The sequence below is a fragment of the Parasteatoda tepidariorum genome, chromosome 10, assembly GCF_043381705.1.
Source record: "Parasteatoda tepidariorum isolate YZ-2023 chromosome 10, CAS_Ptep_4.0, whole genome shotgun sequence".
Taxonomy (NCBI): domain Eukaryota; kingdom Metazoa; phylum Arthropoda; class Arachnida; order Araneae; family Theridiidae; genus Parasteatoda; species Parasteatoda tepidariorum.
In genome coordinates, this window is record NC_092213.1 from 74530245 (window position 1) to 74550073 (window position 19829).

At 26.0% G+C, this 19829-nt stretch overlaps 1 protein-coding gene across 1 annotated transcript in view; it reads left to right on the forward strand.

The window, feature by feature from the left end:
* LOC107454867 (endothelin-converting enzyme 2) overlaps nt 1-19829 on the forward strand; it is a 47166-nt gene that overhangs the window by 12876 nt on the left and 14461 nt on the right. Inside the window, exons 2-6 of the mRNA XM_016072199.3 lie at nt 12545-12604; nt 14894-15010; nt 17481-17567; nt 18306-18430; nt 19602-19705. Of these exons, the coding sequence (XP_015927685.2) occupies nt 12545-12604; nt 14894-15010; nt 17481-17567; nt 18306-18430; nt 19602-19705 (493 nt within the window). The remainder of the gene's footprint in view (nt 1-12544; nt 12605-14893; nt 15011-17480; nt 17568-18305; nt 18431-19601; nt 19706-19829) is intronic.

Below are 19829 nucleotides of genomic sequence, written 5' to 3' on the forward strand. Positions count from 1 at the left end.
GTTTGAGCATTAAAAAGAAAATGTGTACTTTTTTGTGAGTAAATTTTTTGTGAGTCAAACGATGTTTTCTGAAAATTTGATGAAATAAATATAACGAAAACTCAAAACTAATACTTTGAATGATAAAAAAAGCCCCAGTAAACCTCAGTTTAATTCATAAAAGTAAATATTTTACTGAAGAAAAAAACGATACTGAATTGAAGAAGTACAACACACTTTTGAAATATGCTATAACACTTGTCTTTAAGAAATACAGATGTTATTTATGAATTCACAGAAAAATGTCTCAACATTATTTTTTCAAAATCTGTAGCAGATAAAAATAAAGGACTTCATAATCTTCTCTAAAATTGACTGAAGTTTTAAACATTATCAGGCAAATGACGTGTTAAAAGCTTGATTAATTGCTTTTTTTATTATTGAAAAACACTTAACAATAGAGAATACAAGAGAAATTAATATATAATTGCTTTCATATAGTTTAAAAATTAATTAGAAAAAACCTTACCCATAGAAACAAAAAATACTTTTCCTAATAATATTGTGAAATTAATAGAAAAATATGTATCTGTTACAAAAATACTTGACATTTTAAACTATTTTTCAAGTATAAAAAAGTTGAAGATTTTTTTCTAAGACCTGTTATTTTGGAACAGGTATTTGGAACAGGTATTATTTTGCATCGTAACAGCTGGAACCTGTTATTTGAAAATACCTGTTATTGCCCATCACTAAAATATACATATATTTTTGAGTCAGATTGTTTTTCGTTTATTGTTTTACAACAACCACTCTGAAAATACATTCTCGGAAAGAGTGTAAGTTGGCAGGTATGCATTTGCTCAAAACAACTAATTCCATTTCGTTTGCTAAATTCTGTATCTCCTTAAATGTGGTCTTGTTATAAATAATGTTCGCCAAATAACCTTAAAAAACCCTCCCAGGACTTTTCGATTAAACCACGTAAAAAATCGGGCGGTTTTCGAGATAGGTTTTTTTTTCCTTCTAAATTTACTGTACTAAACCAAGACGTTTTACTTCAAAAGTTAAATAATTGTAAATTATTATCGTTTAAACACAGAGCTCCTAACAATTGAACATGAATGAATTTAACAATTCAGCTTTAGTATTACATAATTTAGTTAAATTAACTTTATATATGAATTGAAATGCATTCAATTTGTTGAATTAATTTAACAATTTAGCTTTAAGTATTACATAATTTAGTTAAATTAACTTTATATATGAATTGAAATGCATTCAATTTGTTTTAAAAGTATACTAATGCGCCTTTAATTAAGATGGGGAAGTAAAGAATCTGTTCTTATGAAGAATACATTGTTGTTTGAGGCTTGTAAAACCCTACGAATATTTTTTAATTTATATAAAATTATTATTGTATATTTAATAATCAAATTTTCGTTACAATTACTTAAATTTTTTATGTCATATAAATGTTACATTTTTTCGAATATCTTGGCAGAATGCAGTGACGTAAACTATGTTTAAAATCAATTTATGAAAAACTAGCAGTTTTTCAGAAATAATGTTATTTGTGTAACTTGAAAAAATTTTGTATTTTCTTATGCAAGCTTTACGATAAAATTAATAAATTAGATTTTGTTCTAGAACAAATAAATTGCTTTCATTCTAATAATATACATCAGAAACTAATTAGTATTAAATTTTTTATGATTGTATTGAATTTTTAGAAGTGAGTTATCTGAAATGTATGGTTAAATGCAGTTTTTTTTAATTTTTATTCATATTTAAAAAAAAGTATGAAAAATGAAGTTTTTGGTAGAAAAAAACATTGAAAATTTGATTTGACCCATATTTTTTTCTTCTCTCTCCATTTTTTGAAGTATTTACTTGTCATAATTATTACTCATCATTTCCAAACTATTATCTTCGATTACATAATGTAATCCTATAATATTACATTATTTCGTGGCGATTTTGGAAAAACATATTGAGATCGATATTAACCATTTTGAAATTATTAAACAGTATATAAGATATATTTGTCTATTAAAAAAACATTTTTCCAGTCAAAAATATGATAGTTAAAATAATAAATACAAAACTGTTCTTAGGAATTAACTTTACACAGCAATGCTAAACAATCTAATGAAAGACATTTAAATAACTTCATAGTAATCATCATCATCATCAATATTTATCTGGGCGCCTGGGGCCGTTAGCGGCCTTTTTCCCATTCATCTTGACTTGTGATCTTTAGGGTGGTTCTTTCTGGTAATTGGAATGCAAACTTCATAGTAATCAAAAGTTAACCTATATATATATTTTTTTCTTTTAATTTCTAAGTTGCAATGGTAGCTGAGTAAAAATTTTAATTTTATCCCAATAGTCTCTCGAATTAAATATATGTTAATGTAATGGAAATGTTAGGTTCTTCTAATTAAATAATTTTCAATTTTTATTTAAAAATCTGTTACTCTTTGAAAGAAAAAGTACTAGTGGCAGGGCAATCTGAAATCCCCCCCCCCAAAAAAAAAGAATGGGTACATTGCCACAAAATATGAGATAAATAGTTACTAAACATTTAACTTTCATGTTTAGAAGCAAATGCTGCGTTCTAATTAAGGACTCAGAAAATAAAATTTAAAAAATCTCTTAAAACATCAAAAAAGACCCGCTAATAGCTTTTTCTAACCTATAAATATAAAGTCGTAGCTTTAAAAGTTACGTATACATTTGATACTTATTTTTAATTTCTAATATTTGTGGACTTAGCATGTCAGCCATCGTATAAATGACATCATGTATTACGCATGAATATACATAAAAGTGAAATATTAAACTCTCGATGTTAAAATATTTAATTTGCAATTAAATTGCTAAGTTTATTGTTTTGGGTTTTGCCGACGACTTTTAATAATGAAGAAACTTAGTAGTTTTTTTTTTCGAGTTAACGATATAATGAGTAACGATATAGTTGTTATCTATTTTTTTTTATGTATACATTGGAATTATGTTAATGCCTCTTTTGTCAAAAACATATTATTGAATCTAAACACCTGCCACTTGAAAAATTTTCCTCAAAATGCGAAAAAGTTGGCAGCGGTATTGCTTTCGAAACTGCCAACTTGTATGGTTGTTGAAAAATATTTCACTAAGTGGTAGTAAAACAACAATTTAGTTGGGAAAATTTTATAAATATAAATTTATTAAGACATCTATATGCATAATTGGTTTACAAATAGTTGGGCTTGTATTTTTTTTTTTAAAAATAGTTAAAAGAAGCTATAATTTTCCTCTATAAAATTGGATATTTCTTTTAATATTGAAAATTTTCGAAATTAAATATATTTATTTGGATTATTAAGATATTTTGGCGATTACAGATATAATAAAATCTTTCTGGGTATGATTTTCACAAGACTTAGCAGTTACACAAATATAAGGTTAAAATAAACTTACTCGTTCAATTTTTAAGTGTTTTTATAAATATCTGTTTTTAACATGTAGTGGTAGTCAGAATCATTTGAAATTAAATTTTGAAACCCATGAAATAAATAAGAAGAAAAAATTTCATTGTGAAAATAAAACTTTGTACAAAATACTCATAAGTTCGAAGTTACGTTAAATACATTCTATCTTTTTAATTTGACTATCTCTTTTCAAGGATTCAACAAATCTTGATTACGAAAATAAAAAGATTCCTAAATTTCGAATATAAAAACTAATTTGATTTATGGAATATTTCTAGCCTCGGGAGGCCGTCTGCTCCTATTTCTACATATTTTTTTAACGGCAACTTTTTTTTATTGCTATTATTTTTTCTGATGAGAGAAGAGATTTTATAGGATTTTACTTCTTTTTCTCAAGACCTTTGTTATCGAAAATCTAATATATTGTGGATAATAAAATTTCTAGACAGTGCTTTTATTGTTTTGTTAGCTTGTTACTCTCAAGATAAATGTAACATGACATGCTCTATTTTTTTTCTTCTTCTCTTTTCTTAAGATGGCTTGATTGATTTGATTTCTTTATGGCGAAGTAAATGGAATCGTAAATCCCCTCGTTCTGTGTCGGAAAAAGAAAACAGTATACTTTTTTTTTCTTTTTTAAAATAGATATTGGAGTGCTTTATTATTTTTTTAATTGATTTAAAAATATTTATTAAAAAAACACACCATTTTTCTTCCATAAGCTTAACATCTTTGTACAGGCCAGAGCTGTAACATAGTCCTCAGTAATGAGAAACTGCTTATGATTTAAAACAACGCATTAACAAGAAACTGCTTAGGATTTAAAACAACGCATTAACAAAAGATCAGTTTGCATACAACAACGTGTCTGCATTTGTAAAAGAAACTTGCATTGATTTACAAAAACGTATTGATAAAAGTATAATTAATTAATTTAAAAAAGTATTTATCAAAAAAAAAAAACATTCTTCCATCAGCATAGCGTCCTAGTACAGGTCAGAGCCGTAACAGAGTTTGTATTCAATAAGGAGAAACTGCTTAGGANGATCTGTTTACATACAACAACGTCTTTGCATTTGTAAAAGAAACTTACATTGATTTGCAAAAAAGTTTTGATAAAAGAATAATAAATTGATTTAAAAATATTTATACAAAAAACACACCATTTTTCTTCCATAAGCTTAACATCTTTGTACAGGCCAGAGCTGTAACATAGTCCTCAGTAATGAGAAACTGCTTATGATTTAAAACAACGCATTAACAATAGATCTGTTTACATACAACAACGTCTTTGCATTTGTAAAAGAAACTTACATTGATTTGCAAAAAAGTTTTGATAAAAGAATAATAAATTGATTTAAAAATATTTATACAAAAAACACACCATTTTTCTTCCATAAGCTTAACATCTTTGTACAGGCCAGAGCTGTAACATAGTCCTCAGTAATGAGAAACTGCTTATGATTTAAAACAATGCATTAACAATAGATCTGTTTTCATACAACAACGTCTTTGCATTTGTAAAAGAAACTTACATTGATTTACAAAAACGTATTAATAAAAGAATAATAAATTAATTATTTTAAATATTTATAAAAAAAAATAATTTTTCTTTCATAAGCATAACGTCTTAGTATAGGCCAGAGCCGTTACAGAATTAGTATTCAGCAATGAGAAACTGCTTATGATTTAAAACAACGCATTAAAAAAAAGATCAGTTTACATACAACAACATGTTTCCATTTGTAAAGGAACCTTACATTGATTTACAAAAACGTATTGATAAAAGTATAATTAATTAATTTAGAAAAATATTTATCCAAAAAAAGAAGAAAAAAAACGAAACATTCTTCCATTAGCATAACAGCCTAGTACAGGCTAGAGCCACCCCAACAAATCGTTTCCATCAGGTTCGATCAGATCGTAGGTCTGTATTGATACCTATGGCTTTATAAGAGGTCACCATTACATGGGAGAAACTTTTCGTCGCTAAGTCTCGTTCACCTCCATTACTAATTTAAAATTTGAAGGAAAAAAAAAGTTAGTTCTGACAAACCTAGAGTAAGCCATTAACTTTCTGTTTGCAGAAGAAAAAAAAATCAAAATATCAAATGCAAACAAATTATTGGGTTCTCCATCGCGCAGTCCTAAATTATCGTCTCATACTTTATTTTCATTTCAATATTTTAAAAATTTCTTTTCTGTATATGAAATTTCATGGCTTACTCTAGGCTTGTCTAAACTCAATTTTTCTATACTTCCAATTTGAAATTACTTAAGGTGGTGAAAAAGAATTTGCAATGAAAAGTTTCCTCCCATGGTATGGCGTCCTAAGATCTTTTTCCACAGCATCAATCCATCTGGTATTCGTCTTCCCCTTTTCCGATTTCGGGTAAACTTTCCAAAAGTCTGCTTTTTTACTGGGTCACCTTCATCTTTTATAAATGTGACCCATCCATCTTATTATAAAGGGTTTAATAACTGAAAGTATATTTGGTTGCTTAAATTTTCTGTATAATTCATAATTGTGCTATATCCGCCAAACATAATCTTTTAACGGCTCCGAAGATGGCTCTGGGCCTTTTACTTTCAAAAATTAGTAGTTTATTTTCAGCTGTAGTTTATTTTAATTAGTAGTTGTAAACCCAAAAATAGCATCGGCTGTTCAACGACGGTTATAAAAAACAACTAGATGTGTAGAACTAATAGCTTTTAAACGTTTAACTAACAATTACTGTTCTTTAAACTATAGTGCTTTAACACGTTCACGCCGTGAAAAGTGAAAATACTGGTACGGGAAAAGAAAAAATACTGGTAGAAGAATTATTTCAATACTATTAGATAATATTAGGGAGGGGTTAATCTATTCTCAACAATAACTACTCACTGTAAGGAAATTTATCACGGCGAAGAAGCAATTCAATATAAAAATTGCATCCGTTAAAAACAATTGGTTGTTATGGATTTTTATTATTCCCGGAAAAAAACTAAAAAATGAAATTTATTTTTACCAGTTTTTACTCAGCTGCCAAGATGAGAAAATCTAGCGTGACCCACTGGTGGGTCACCCCGGCGTGAACGTGTTAAGTATCTTGTTTCATTTAGAATATAGTTGCATTTGCTAATGTCTGCCTGACTAAAATTTTCTATTAAAATTTACTTTTCCGGAAAAGATGGTATTTTATAAGACAAAATTTGCTACTAGCATTAACGTAAATACACTACTAACTATAATATAAACTACTGTAAAATGCGACCCCGGCAGATGAAAAGTGAAATACCCAACTCTTACCAACATACAAAAAGATAAGGATCTCATGAATAATTTTCGCTATTGTCTTACAAATACAAGGAAAATTTTGGAAGCATTTTATTATGTGTTGAAATTCACCGCCGTTGTATGATGACGTTCTGTCGATATTCGTATTTTATAAATGTTTGCAAGACGTTTTTAGAGCGTTTTTATCGGTTATTTTATTTTTGTCAGCCTGACTGACAGCTATTATTAACGCCAGTCACCTTAGAGAATTTACAGACGCATGCATTTTTTATTCTTCAGCATTTTCAAATTATCTTCCAAGCTCATGTTTTTAAATTCAAAACGTGGGTTCGTGATTTTTATTTTCTTTAAGGTCTTCAGATTTATATAAACTAAATGTTTATTTAAAATATTATTAAACATAAATAATAACAAAACATTTTAAAATATACCACTGCATCAAAAATTGTTTTATAGTTACATTCAATGAATTCATACTTCAGATTTATCGAAAAGGGAATAGAAATTTAACATTGCTAATCTAATTAATGTTCCATTTTACCTTAGCTTGTCTAGAGTAGCGGTTCCAATAAGGTGTTCCGTGGAACCCTGGAGTTCCGTGTGAAGGTCAAAAGGGGTCCATTTTTTAGCAGTCATTGTTTTCGAAACTAAATATCTATTATTTATATCTATTAATTAAATATCTATTATTTGTTTATTATTTCCATTATTTTTCTAAAATTATTTTATTAAAATGTGAAGAAAAATAACTTATTGAATAAATGATGAAAAGGACATAATCATCAACCATGCCACAACACTCCAGGGTTAGCTGAAACCTTTCGAAATCGACGTTTTCATTCACTCCAACTGATAGCCAAACTGTCCCATTTATGAAAAATTGTACTAGTATTTTGCCCCGATTAAAATCAACTAAATTCAACTATGAAGAACCACGTTTCTCTGATAAACATTTTCAACGTTTACTTTCATTCTTTTTTGTTTCCATTTCGAGTAAAATCACAATTCATCATTCATATTCAGTTCATGCGTTCACTTAATCAAATCAAGAATTAGATAAGATGCTGACTCCAAACGTGTAAATTTAACCGGTTTTCGTTTTAACCCTTTTGAAGGCCATGGTAAGTATACTTACCACCACGTTTTACCACTTTTAATTTAGGTTTCCATTTTTCGATAACTTCATCTTTCTTGAAGTGAGTTTGAATAAAATTGGTAACCATTTGTCACTTTTAAAAAACGTATAAAAGTTATATATGCATAATTCCTTTTGAAGTTTGTAGCATTTAAGGAATTTATTTTATAAATAAAGAAAAATAAAAGTCAGTAAGTTCCTAATATGTCATGTTAAATATATTCACCACCAAAAAAATGGCATTTTTATAAACTAAATGAGTTTTTTTTTTATATATATCAATTACTGTTCTTAAAACAATTACAATTCCAAAACTACTTTAATTTGCCTTTACTAGAAGTAAAGGGCCTGTTAAAGGGTTAACTTTGACTTTTATTGTAGTAATCTAGTTTTAGGATCAAATTAAAATAAAAAGGTATAACTTTGTATTTAAGAAAGTTTACGTTTTAATTTATTTTTTTAAAATTTTGAATTAAATATTCTTTTTCAATCTCTTGCATTCAAATGGTTCTTTCTGTTGATGTCTGAAACTGTTCGAAAAAATACTATTTCTAGTTTTTTCTTTTCAAAATGCAACTTGCATTTTACATTTGAAATTTTTCCACGGGTAATTTTTCTAAGATGTTTTTTATTTTTACTTTTTTTTAAAAAAAAAAGTTGAAAATAAGGCGATTTTAATGTCTTACGTAATTATTGACCCTTCTTCACCCTTGTCAACAAAAATATACAAATCGCAAAGTCCTTGTCGTTAGTTCTTACGCAATATTTGAATGATCTAACAGAATTATTAACTAATTAATTAAAATAAATTCCACTATTAAAAAAGACAATCTGAATTTATATTTTAAACAGCTTCTTTTTTATTCAATTTTCTGATATTTATCTCTAATCAACATAAGGAGGAAAAAAAGTAATCTTCACTGAGAGAACACGCTAACGCATAAATTTTATTCTACAGTCTTTTAAAATTTTGTTTCATCTTCCTAACTGAAATAAACCGGCTTTTAAATTAAACCTGGCTGAAATTCGTTATTTTTTATTTCTTTATTTTTGTAATATAATCATAATTTTTTTTATTAGTTTTAGTTAAACATTTTATTAAAATAATTACATATACAATAATCATTGAAAATATTATAAATAATAACAATGCATTTTAAGTTATAACGCAGTTATTTTTCGCAGTTTCATATTATTGCAGTTGCGTATAATGTATAATACATATATTAACATTATTAATGTTGCCTTACACCTTACCTTACCAACAGGTAGGCAATTCATTTTGTGTAGAATAAGTAACGCATTAAAAATATTACAGATAATCAGAATGATGATAATTGCTATAATGATGATAATTGCTATAGTTAACAAGTAATTTAATAGAATTTTATGTTATAATAAACTTCAAAAAACACGTTTTTTAATGTAAGCAAGAAACAATAAATCTACGCATATTCTTCTGAAAAATTAGAGAGATTTAGAAAATACTTATTTGGATAGTTTAATGTAAATATATTAACTTGGGAAAAAACGTGGCTTATCACTGTATTTCCCCGAGAACTTCATGAACACAAGTATGGAATTTCAGGTGAGTTAGAATCCTGTTGTGATATTACTCATTCAAATGTCTTTCATACCAAAGTTACGCCCTTCAATAGATCAAAAAAAAAAATAGTTGTCTGGGATTTATGCCACCCGTAATGGCGGCAGAAAACAGGAAGTATACTTTCGAATTTGTGGACAACGCGGGACAAAAACAGGTGTCAATGGACCTGCCTCTACCTTTCCTCAGGGCAGTAAACCAAGCACGCCAAAAATGAGTAAAATCTTCTTATTGTATACATTTGACCCGGCGAGATTTTCACTTGTTTTGTTTATTTACATCTCTGTTTTTGTCGTTGCACGTGTAAAAGAATTTATGCGGATATGTTTTAATTGCTGTTTTTTCTCCTGTTTATCGCCCATGTTTATTAATGTTTATAATTATTAATTCATATTTGGAATCAACCTTTATTTATTTATTTTTTGAGCGGTCCACGACGCTTTAATAGCTTATTTTGTTTGAACATGTTTTAAAAATGAAAGGGAAAGGAAAATTAAATCAGATAGAAATGTTTATTGAAAAAGTTCGCTTTTAAAATTAAAATGTATTAAACTCATAAGTAGGAATTTTGGCGCTGCAACATCGGCTCTGCTTTTTAACCCCTTGGGGACGGGTGATTCTGAGAAGCATTCGTACAAAATCAGAATCAGGATGTAATTAAATAAAAAACGGTAACTTAAATGTAGTCGTTGCTAATTTGACAGACTTACTTTGCTTTTACATTAACTATTGTTAGTTTAATCATAGATATAATCAATGTCAATTCAAAGTATAACTAAATAGTTTTATTTTGAACAAAGTAATGGTGAATTAAATAAATCAAACAATTATAACTCCGCCCACAAATAAACTGCTAAAGATTTACTTTGATTACCAGTTTTATCTTTTTACCTTGATTGATACGGCTTTCTGCTGGCACGTATTTGTGACAGTCGGCGCGAAAGGGTTAAAGCCCACCACATAATGTTAAATTTTGCTTAGAATTTCCACGTAAAATTTTGAAACGAGATTGTAGCGTGAAATTGTTTTAACGTGATTGGAAGATTTAATTTAAAACTAACAAACATATTATTCGTTTAGTTATCATTTAGAGTGCTTTAATATTACTTAGTTGAAAAGTTATTTATTTGGTCGATGTGCACCTTGGTTATTTAATGAGTTAGTCACTTACGAAGTGGAGATTCATTAACTGTTTGATTTTTGTTTTATGAAAATCTTATTAATTGCAATTACTGAACATAATAACGATCCCTTATGGAATAGAAAAGAAAGTGGTTATCTTCGAATAGGGCCGTTATTGTCAATTGTTATGGGATGCATAATAGAATGCCTATGCTTTCTAAAAGTGCCTTTGCCTCATGCTGGTACTCAAATGAATGAACTCTTTTAGTACTTCAAATTTCCAACAAAATATCACATTTTAAGAATTAATGTGAAAAGTGCCTATAAGCAGGTTTCATGCGTGTTTTTTTTTTTTTTTTTTTTTTTTTTTTTTTTTGTAATTAGTTTAAAAAAATAAGAAATAAAATCTGATTTATTTTATTTAAAACAGATTTTTTTTTTCATTTGAATTGGATTTCTTTTAAGTATTTTTTTTTAAAGAAACTTTATGAGCTTTAGTTTATGATTAAAATTTATAAATATTATTTTAATTTAAATGTTATTAAATATAAATCACAACAAGACATTACAATCTTAATCTTTAACAACTTTTTTAATTTGTTAAAAATTGTTGACAAATTTGTTAAAAATTGCTTTTATAATAAAACAAAATGCATGCAAATACAAGATTCAAATTTATGAACAAAAGAAATGTATGTATTTATATGCTTGAAATGTATGTCGTGAGTTATTAAAATGTATGTCAAATATTGAAATTAAAATAAACAAATAACAAAATTAATTAGGCTTATTTTTCTTAATGTTATTTTCAGGAAAGACAAAAACAAAATAAATGGAGTTGCTTATACCTTACTTGAACACAAGGTTGACCCCCAAATGCTTTAATAACTTAACCTACACGGTTAGATAAAAAAGGAAAAAAATAAACTTTAATAATAATAAAAATAAATCGAGGAAAGCAATAAAATTTTTATTAAACTTTTTCTACATGTTTAATAATTACTTTTTACTAATTTTTATTGTATTGTAAGTTTTATAAATATATTTGTAATATTAAAGTGGAATGCAGTTTTTAAGATTTGCCTTTAAATCTAAGAATTAGTAGAAATTTCATTATCATCATGCTTAAAGTAAAACCTCAAATTGTGAAGGATAAATATATGCTTGCAAATAATTTATAGTTTGGTAAAAATTTATTCTAGTGGTAGCTATGCAAATGTTTTAATGTATTATTTTTTATTTATTTATACTAATATTTTGCACCATCACATATAAGTGATTTAAAAGTTCATATCCAACGCAATTTTTTTTCCATCCCTACCCTATTTTTGGTGAAGCTTTTAAAATTTTGGCTAAATTACTAAAAATTCTGAAAGCTTTGGTTATAAATTATCTATCACTCTAGGAAATGTATTTTACAACAAGCTTAAGCATTGGCAAGCCTGTACACTGTAAAGAAATCTGAATTTGAATAACAAGTTTGATCGTCAAATCCAAATATAGGTATTTTTTTCTTTTTAATGCATAGTGGTAGTTTTGTTAACACTATTTCTATCGTTTTTTCTTTTATTTTTTTTAAAGAATGTTAGGCACAAATGGATTAAAAATTGCAGCTTTCATTTTTCGTATTTTCTTTTACTTACCTGGCTAATATCGCACGCATGATCGTGACATGCTCTATTTTTATGGTGGTCTTGTATTTTTGAATTCGTTACTCTGCTTCGCTGTATAGTTCAGTTTCAACTGATTTTCTTACACGATTCTAAACGTAATGCTTCACGTTTAGATTTCTGATTAACAAATCGTGCTTAATTTTGTACAAGTAGTTAGGTTGTGGACTCATATATTGAAATAAAATACTTTCTGACTGTTATGAGCTATTGAGCTCATTTAAGAATGTTATCTTTTTATCTAAATTGTTTGTTCAGTATTTTTCTTTTCTTTTCTAGCTTGTTCCAGCTGGTCTGGGCTTACCGAGTCCCCGATATTATGAAACTTATGATGAACCGGTAAATATTATGCACTTTTAAATAACATTTAGGCTAACCAGCGTTGTGGGAAAACTAAAAGATTTGGTAGTAAAGTATCTAAATGAATATTCCACAAATCACGAAGGCTAAAACGAGGAGTAACTCATTGCTTTAACTTACCAATTAAATTCTCAAAACGGATTATTTTTTTTTAATTGGAAAGATAAAGAGATGAGTTTTCAAATATTTTTTAAACACATATTACTACCGATTTCTTAAATTTTCCTGAATGCTGTTAATTTTAGCAATATTGTGTAATTTTGTGTTGTTATGATAATTTTCATTGAGATTGTTTAATGACTTTCGATTTTTGCCTTATATTTATTTTAAAGAAATTGTTTTGTTTTTGTCGTATTGTTATTATATTAATGTCTTGAAATTATTATTTAAAGATACACAACAATTTACTCTATTTTTATGTACAGACTTGTTCTTATATCTTTTTTTTATTCTTTTTATTTATTTTTGTGTATTGTAATCATGATGCCAAACAAAGCTATTTTCATGAATTTTAAGGCACTGGGTTTGAATGTGCTATTTATTTCAAGGCTACTTCAATTGATAAGTTCTTTACACGAAAAAAATTTATAAATATATTAAAAAACTGTTTCTGCTGTATTACAGAAAGAAACTATTACTAGTGTTCATGATGCAATAAGTAAATATGTTTCTTTCTTTATAGAGATAGCAGGTAACGAATCAGTGATCGGAATTTGTATTTTATTTTCATTTAAGACTCATTACTTGCATAATTTGACATTATTTTCCGTTTTACTGTATTTTTTTTACTAGACTGAGATTGCGCATTCATCTAAACTCACAATTCCAAGAAATTCTCAACATAAAACACAACCTGTAAATTCGTTGCTGGAATTATTTAAGAATTTTCTGTTTGGCATGAAAATAAAGTTTGAAAATTATTTGGATGATTTCTGTCTTGTCCTTAAAGGCTAATTTTATCATGTTCATGAACATTTCTGATGAATACTGTTTAAGTATAAACGAAATAACTTGAATATTATATTCATCAATATGTCCAGTGAAATCATCTAAATAATAATAATAAAAGTTTGTGAGTGGCAGTTTTCCTTAGTAAGAAGTCTTAGTCATGAAGATCATGCAACTGTGATTACTCATATGATTTATATTATAAAGCTGTTTCATGTAATTTTATTTAATACTCCTGGGAAAAATATAAAATGTTAATGTATTATATCATTTTATTTTCTAAATTCCTGAAATATTTCATCTGTTGGTTAAAAGATTCCAACATATGCTTCAAATTTAAATAAAGGATACATTTGGAGATCTGTTTATTGGAATAATTTTGTTTTCTTAATTTTATTTCCCTTATTTGATAGTTAATTTTTTTCAACTTTTTAGAAATGAAAACTATGCACTACATATATATTGTGCTTCTTTTGCCTTAGGCTTATAAGCATAGTTTAGTTTGAAATTTGAGGAAATAGGATGCAAACTTTAACAATATTTCATATTTTTTACAATGCTTTTTGATATAACAAGTGTATTGAATTATAGGTGGATGAAAGTGAATTGTTGATATTAATTTATTAACAATTTTATGCATCCAGGTATTTTTTTAAACTAATCACTAGTTCAATTAACTTGCATTCATAGAAATTAAAAACTATTGTTGTGCAATCCAAACCTTTAGCTTAAAACAATACAATAGAAAAGTTGAACAGGTTAAAATAAGGCTTTTTAGTGTATTGGGAAAAATCAACTTTATAATGTATATAGAATCACCAGGAAGCTTTTTACAAACATTTTTCCATGTTTTATTTATTCTGTTAACCATGTTCTCGTTAATTTGATTTGATTTTTTTTCAATAAAATCTTGAATTGTTTCAGAATTAACTTTAAAATATGTGACTTTAACGGTCTGGGTCACATAAAAATTCCATTGAGGCTTTTATTTTTTACCTTTGTCACCCAAGTCAGGCATATAAATATTAAATCAGAAATACCATAAAATACAGAGTGGTCAAGATAAAAGTGAACTCTAGCCATATCGTACACTGGCCCTCTTTTATCTTGGCCACTATGTATGTACCATATTAAAGGAAGAATTTTTTTTGAAACAGATTTATTATACGACATTCATATATTTGAATGCGAACTGGGCAATTAAATTTTTATATCAATATTTTGCTCGTTTTTTATTTTTTAAGTTTTAGTTTTTATATAAATGTATAAAATGTTTTAATGAGTAATAGTAAATGCTTTGATGTTTATTATATTTTTCAGTATGTTAAAGCTTATCAACTCTTTATCAAAAACATTGTTCATGCTATGGATGTTGAACTATACAAAGCCACCAAATTTGCAGAGCAAGTTTTTAGCTATGAAAAACGCATTGCTGAAGTAAGTGATTTTAGTTAAATTCATTCTAATTTTTTTTTTCGTATTTGAAAGTTATTTTTAAACATATTCTCCACATGCATCAATTGTATATTAATTTCAAATCAAAATTTAAAAGGTATCTAAAGATATCTAGACCATAAGATGGCCTTTTACTTACCAAGTTGGTGCTTATAAAAACATATTTAATTAATGAACTGACATATTAATGAACATATTTAATTACATATTAATGAACTGACATATTAATGAACATATTTAATTTATAATAATTAAGAATATTTTATGTTATGATGTGTGAAATCAACTATGATTATCCAATTCTATTTATTTAACACTTATAGGCATGGCTTAGCTTATCAATGCTGCTCTTAAAAATTTCTTTTTTTTTTAAAAAAAATTTTTAAAAAAACTTACTGTAATTTTGGCCTTTCTCGAAGGTTATATATAATAAACTAATCGTAAAATTTAAAAAAAATATACTTATTTCAAAAATATTAATCAAATTATACACCACCGTTCAAAAGCTAAAAACTTCAAACAGAATCTAAGAAAAAGGAATTTAGCTCACATTTTTTTAAAACAGAAGTGAATTTAAGGCAGCAACTGAAAAACATACACGCTAAGGAGTCTGTTGTTGAAACGTTTAACTTCAGACTTTTCCAAGAGCTCAACTCAAATTCCGACTTTATTTTTATTAAAAAAACTTTTTACCAAATCCATGTGAAGTGTTGATATTATTATTTGATAAATGTTAATTTCAAACTATTTTAATTTTATCTATCATTAGGTCTAAAAGTAATTTATTTGAAACTACATTTTATACAATAATATAAAAACTGACAAAATAAAATTTTAAGTATATTGATACCAAATATTGAAATAATGCAACACTGTTGTAAGAAAGTTAAATATCTCAATTTAAAACATACACCCACACATCTATGACACATTTTACTACAAGAAGATTCATAGGGGAATTTTTGAACTAGGGCACTATTACAAATAATTTACTTAATTCATTTGCATTATCTTTGCAATTACATTATCAATTACTTTGCTAAATAAATTTGATGTTGAAATTTATGAAAAGATCATTTACTAATTATTCTTTCTGAATAATGATTTTTCAGTAGTTTCAATTATTTACTTTTTTCTTTTTAAAAGGTACAATCAATTTTTAAGCTCAAATATGTTCAATTAATTATGAGAATTTTGTGATGAGCTATAATAATTTTAATAATTATCCTCATATTCAGTCTAATAATGTTTTTGTTCATATAATTATAAATATTTGTCCAAAATAATTTTCTTAAATTCGAACTATTTTTCCTTTAATCTATAGGTCTTAACATTTAACTATTTAGAGTTAGAGTTGAGAAAATTTTTCTCTATTTGTGCGAAATTGTCTCCTACTGTTCAAATCTGCCTAATATGTAACATATCCTGTATAATATTCAGTTGTATTTTTGTAAAATTATGATTTATATTTATGGAGATTTAGGCATTTTTCTTTAGACTGATTTTGTCTTCTGACATAATTTGTTTCACAACTTTCAAAGTTTTATTAATTTTCACTAACTCAGGATTGTCACTTCACATGTATTTTAATATCACCCTCAACAGATATAATATCGCAAATCTTGCCTTCAAAAATTTAAAAAACTCATTAAAATTTACATGTTAAGAGTTTATTATTTACATTTTACGAAAAAACAAACAATTACATTTTTCAAATTTGATAAATTATTATCAATAACAGTATCATCAGGATCAGTATAATAAGGAGAGATTTAAAATAATCCTTATAATTATATCCTTATAATCTATGGAAAAAATTAAAATCATCCAATAACAGTAACATCAATAGCAGTATAAGGAGAGAATTGAAATCATCCTTATAATTATTTTACTCAATTAAAATTATTAAGAATGAACTCCTTTAAGTTTCATTTCAAACTAAACAAATTTTGATGGTTTTAATTCCATATTTATTATTGATATTGGTTAAGATTTGTTACATTTTAAAATTTTCGTCTAAAATTCAATTTTGATCTCTATTTTGTAGTGTATTTTCTAATGAAGATATTTTTTAACAATTCTAAAAATACTTATGAAGACTGATGAATATAGTCTCATGTTTGTGCGAATTCTTTGAGCAATAAAAATACTACACTATTTCTTTTATTTTTAATTCTTAGAAAAATAATTTATACATTATTGAATTTAAAATGGTTTTTTATTATTAAAAAAAACTTATATACAAACTTTTTATGTCTAATGGTTTTTTTTTTTTTTTTTTTTAAATTTTAAACTAAGTTTATTTTTAAATGAATGTCTTTTCTATAATGAATGAATATATTTTAAAAGATTTTATAATTTTTATTCTCTTGTGTTATATATTTATTGTATTTCTGATCAAAATATGCATTTTTATTTTAACATTAGGAATAATAACTTACAATTTTCACAGATTACCCCAAGACCTGACACATTACGGAATACTAAGGATTTATATTCTATTCTTACTGTTCAAGAGCTTGATCGATTGTCTTCTAGTGTAAGTAATGTAAAGTTGAGTAAAAATTGGTTAAAAGTTTAATATTACAATTGTTGTTTAACCGCATAATGAGCCACGTATAACAATTTATTAGATTCATTACTAACATTTCATTTTAAGCCAAATTAAATATTTTTAACATAAATTTTAGTATTTTAAATTTTAATGATAAGTTATCTGTTTAATTGCAATTGGGCTTAATATCATATTGATTATATATTTATATTATTATTAATTATAAGACAGGATTCATTATAATTTATCATGATTTCAACAATAATTGATCATGATTTTTACAATAATTGCAAGTTTTGATTACTTGTAATTTCCATCAAAATTGATCTTTTTCTATGTAATCACTATCTGTTATCAATAATGGCAATTATTTCTATTAAAATCTGAGGCATTGTTGATTGGTTTTAACTAGATTTATGTTGACTTAATAACTGCTGTTTTTCATAATATTTCTTCTAATATGAAAATGGAAGATAGACATGAAAGGCGTTTTTTAATTTTATTTCCGATTTCTTCGACTGATAGTAGATATTAAACTTCGAAGATTAACAAACAAACAAAAGACAATTAACAAACAAGCAATTAGATTAGACAATTAACAAACATAAAGTATTGTTAATTGTCTAATGTAAATTTATGTAGAATTAATAGCCTCTGTTTTTAATTATATTTCTTCTATTTTAAAAATGAAGAGACACTACAATCTTGGATATTTTATTTTAGATTTCTTGGACAGATATATTGCAGAGTTATTTTCCTGATGTTGTTACAGCTGACACAAAAATTGCAGTATTATCAGAAAAGTATTTTAAAGATATCTCTGAGATTATATCCTCCACTGATTCAAGGTAATATTTCATAAATATATGAAATTATATTCAAAATATATCTTTCTGTTGTAAATATGTTGTATGTCTTCTACTGATTTTTAATAAAATATATTTCTTATTAAATAATTCCTATTTTTTTCTTGCAAAATATAGTTTCCTAAACAATTAATATGGGTTTAGTCTATTAGTTTACAACTTAAACAGTGCATAAGATTCAACAATTTAAAAAAAATTAAACTTAAAAAACAAAGTCTGTAAGATAAGATATGAAATTGAAATTTGATATTTAAATAACAAATACATTAAAAATCTTTTATAACCCCAAATCATAATAAACAGTGAAATTGTCATTGTAGCTAGCTTTTCCTTAATAAGCAAATACACATATTTAATACTTGATTTACGCATGTTTAATGCTAGTAATGTACATATTAAATTTAACACATGTTTAATGTTAAAATAGCAACAAAGACTAAAAAAAATGAAATTAAGTGGACATTCTCTTTTCTTTTACTTTGTGAAACTGTTTTGACTTAAAATACAAATCTAAAGTAAATTGTTTATCCCTACAGATTGTAAATTGAATTTTGTATCTCGATTCTTTATAAAAGGCAAAAATGTCATTACCTTATAAATGTTCATGTTTCTGTATTGAAACAAAAATTAATTAAAGTGTCTTTCTTCTATTTGAATCTTTTCTGAATAATATTGCTCACTTAAAGGGCAGAAAAATATATTTTCCTAAAGCAAATTTTGTCATAATAGCAAGGTAGTAGTTTTTGTCTGGTTATAAACATAAAATTTTTGCTTATTTTATTTCTGCATTTTGATGGCAACTTGGAAATTTAATTCTATTAATGTGTATTAATGCATATTAATATGTATTAATAGCAAACTTCAAATAACACTTCTGTCATAGTACTTGTTACATGGAGCTTTTACTGTTTATGTTAATTTTTTTTACAAAGAATATTACATATGCTTTATTATGTCTGACTTTATATATTATATGACTGATAAATCATCAAAATGATAATCATAAAAATTTAGAGGAATTATTAAATAATCAGAAGTGGTTATTTCTTCTGCCTGGTATCGAAGTATTTTTATAATTTTATTAGTAATGTTTTTGATTTAGTTTTCTTAGTTTTTTGTGTATATTCAAATTATATGCTCTTCTCTATTTCAGTGTTCTAAATAACTATTATATGTGGAGATTTATGCATACATTTGCTCCTCATTCATCTACTAAATTCAGGCTTGTTGTAAATAGCTTTAAACAAGATTTTGAAGGTACGTTTAAAAAATATACCTATACTGTTTTTTTTTCCAGCTTTATGTCTATTTATAGTTAATTTTTATTTAGTTTTGTTTGAAAAAATTGCCTGTAATTAATAATATTAGAGTTCTGTAACAC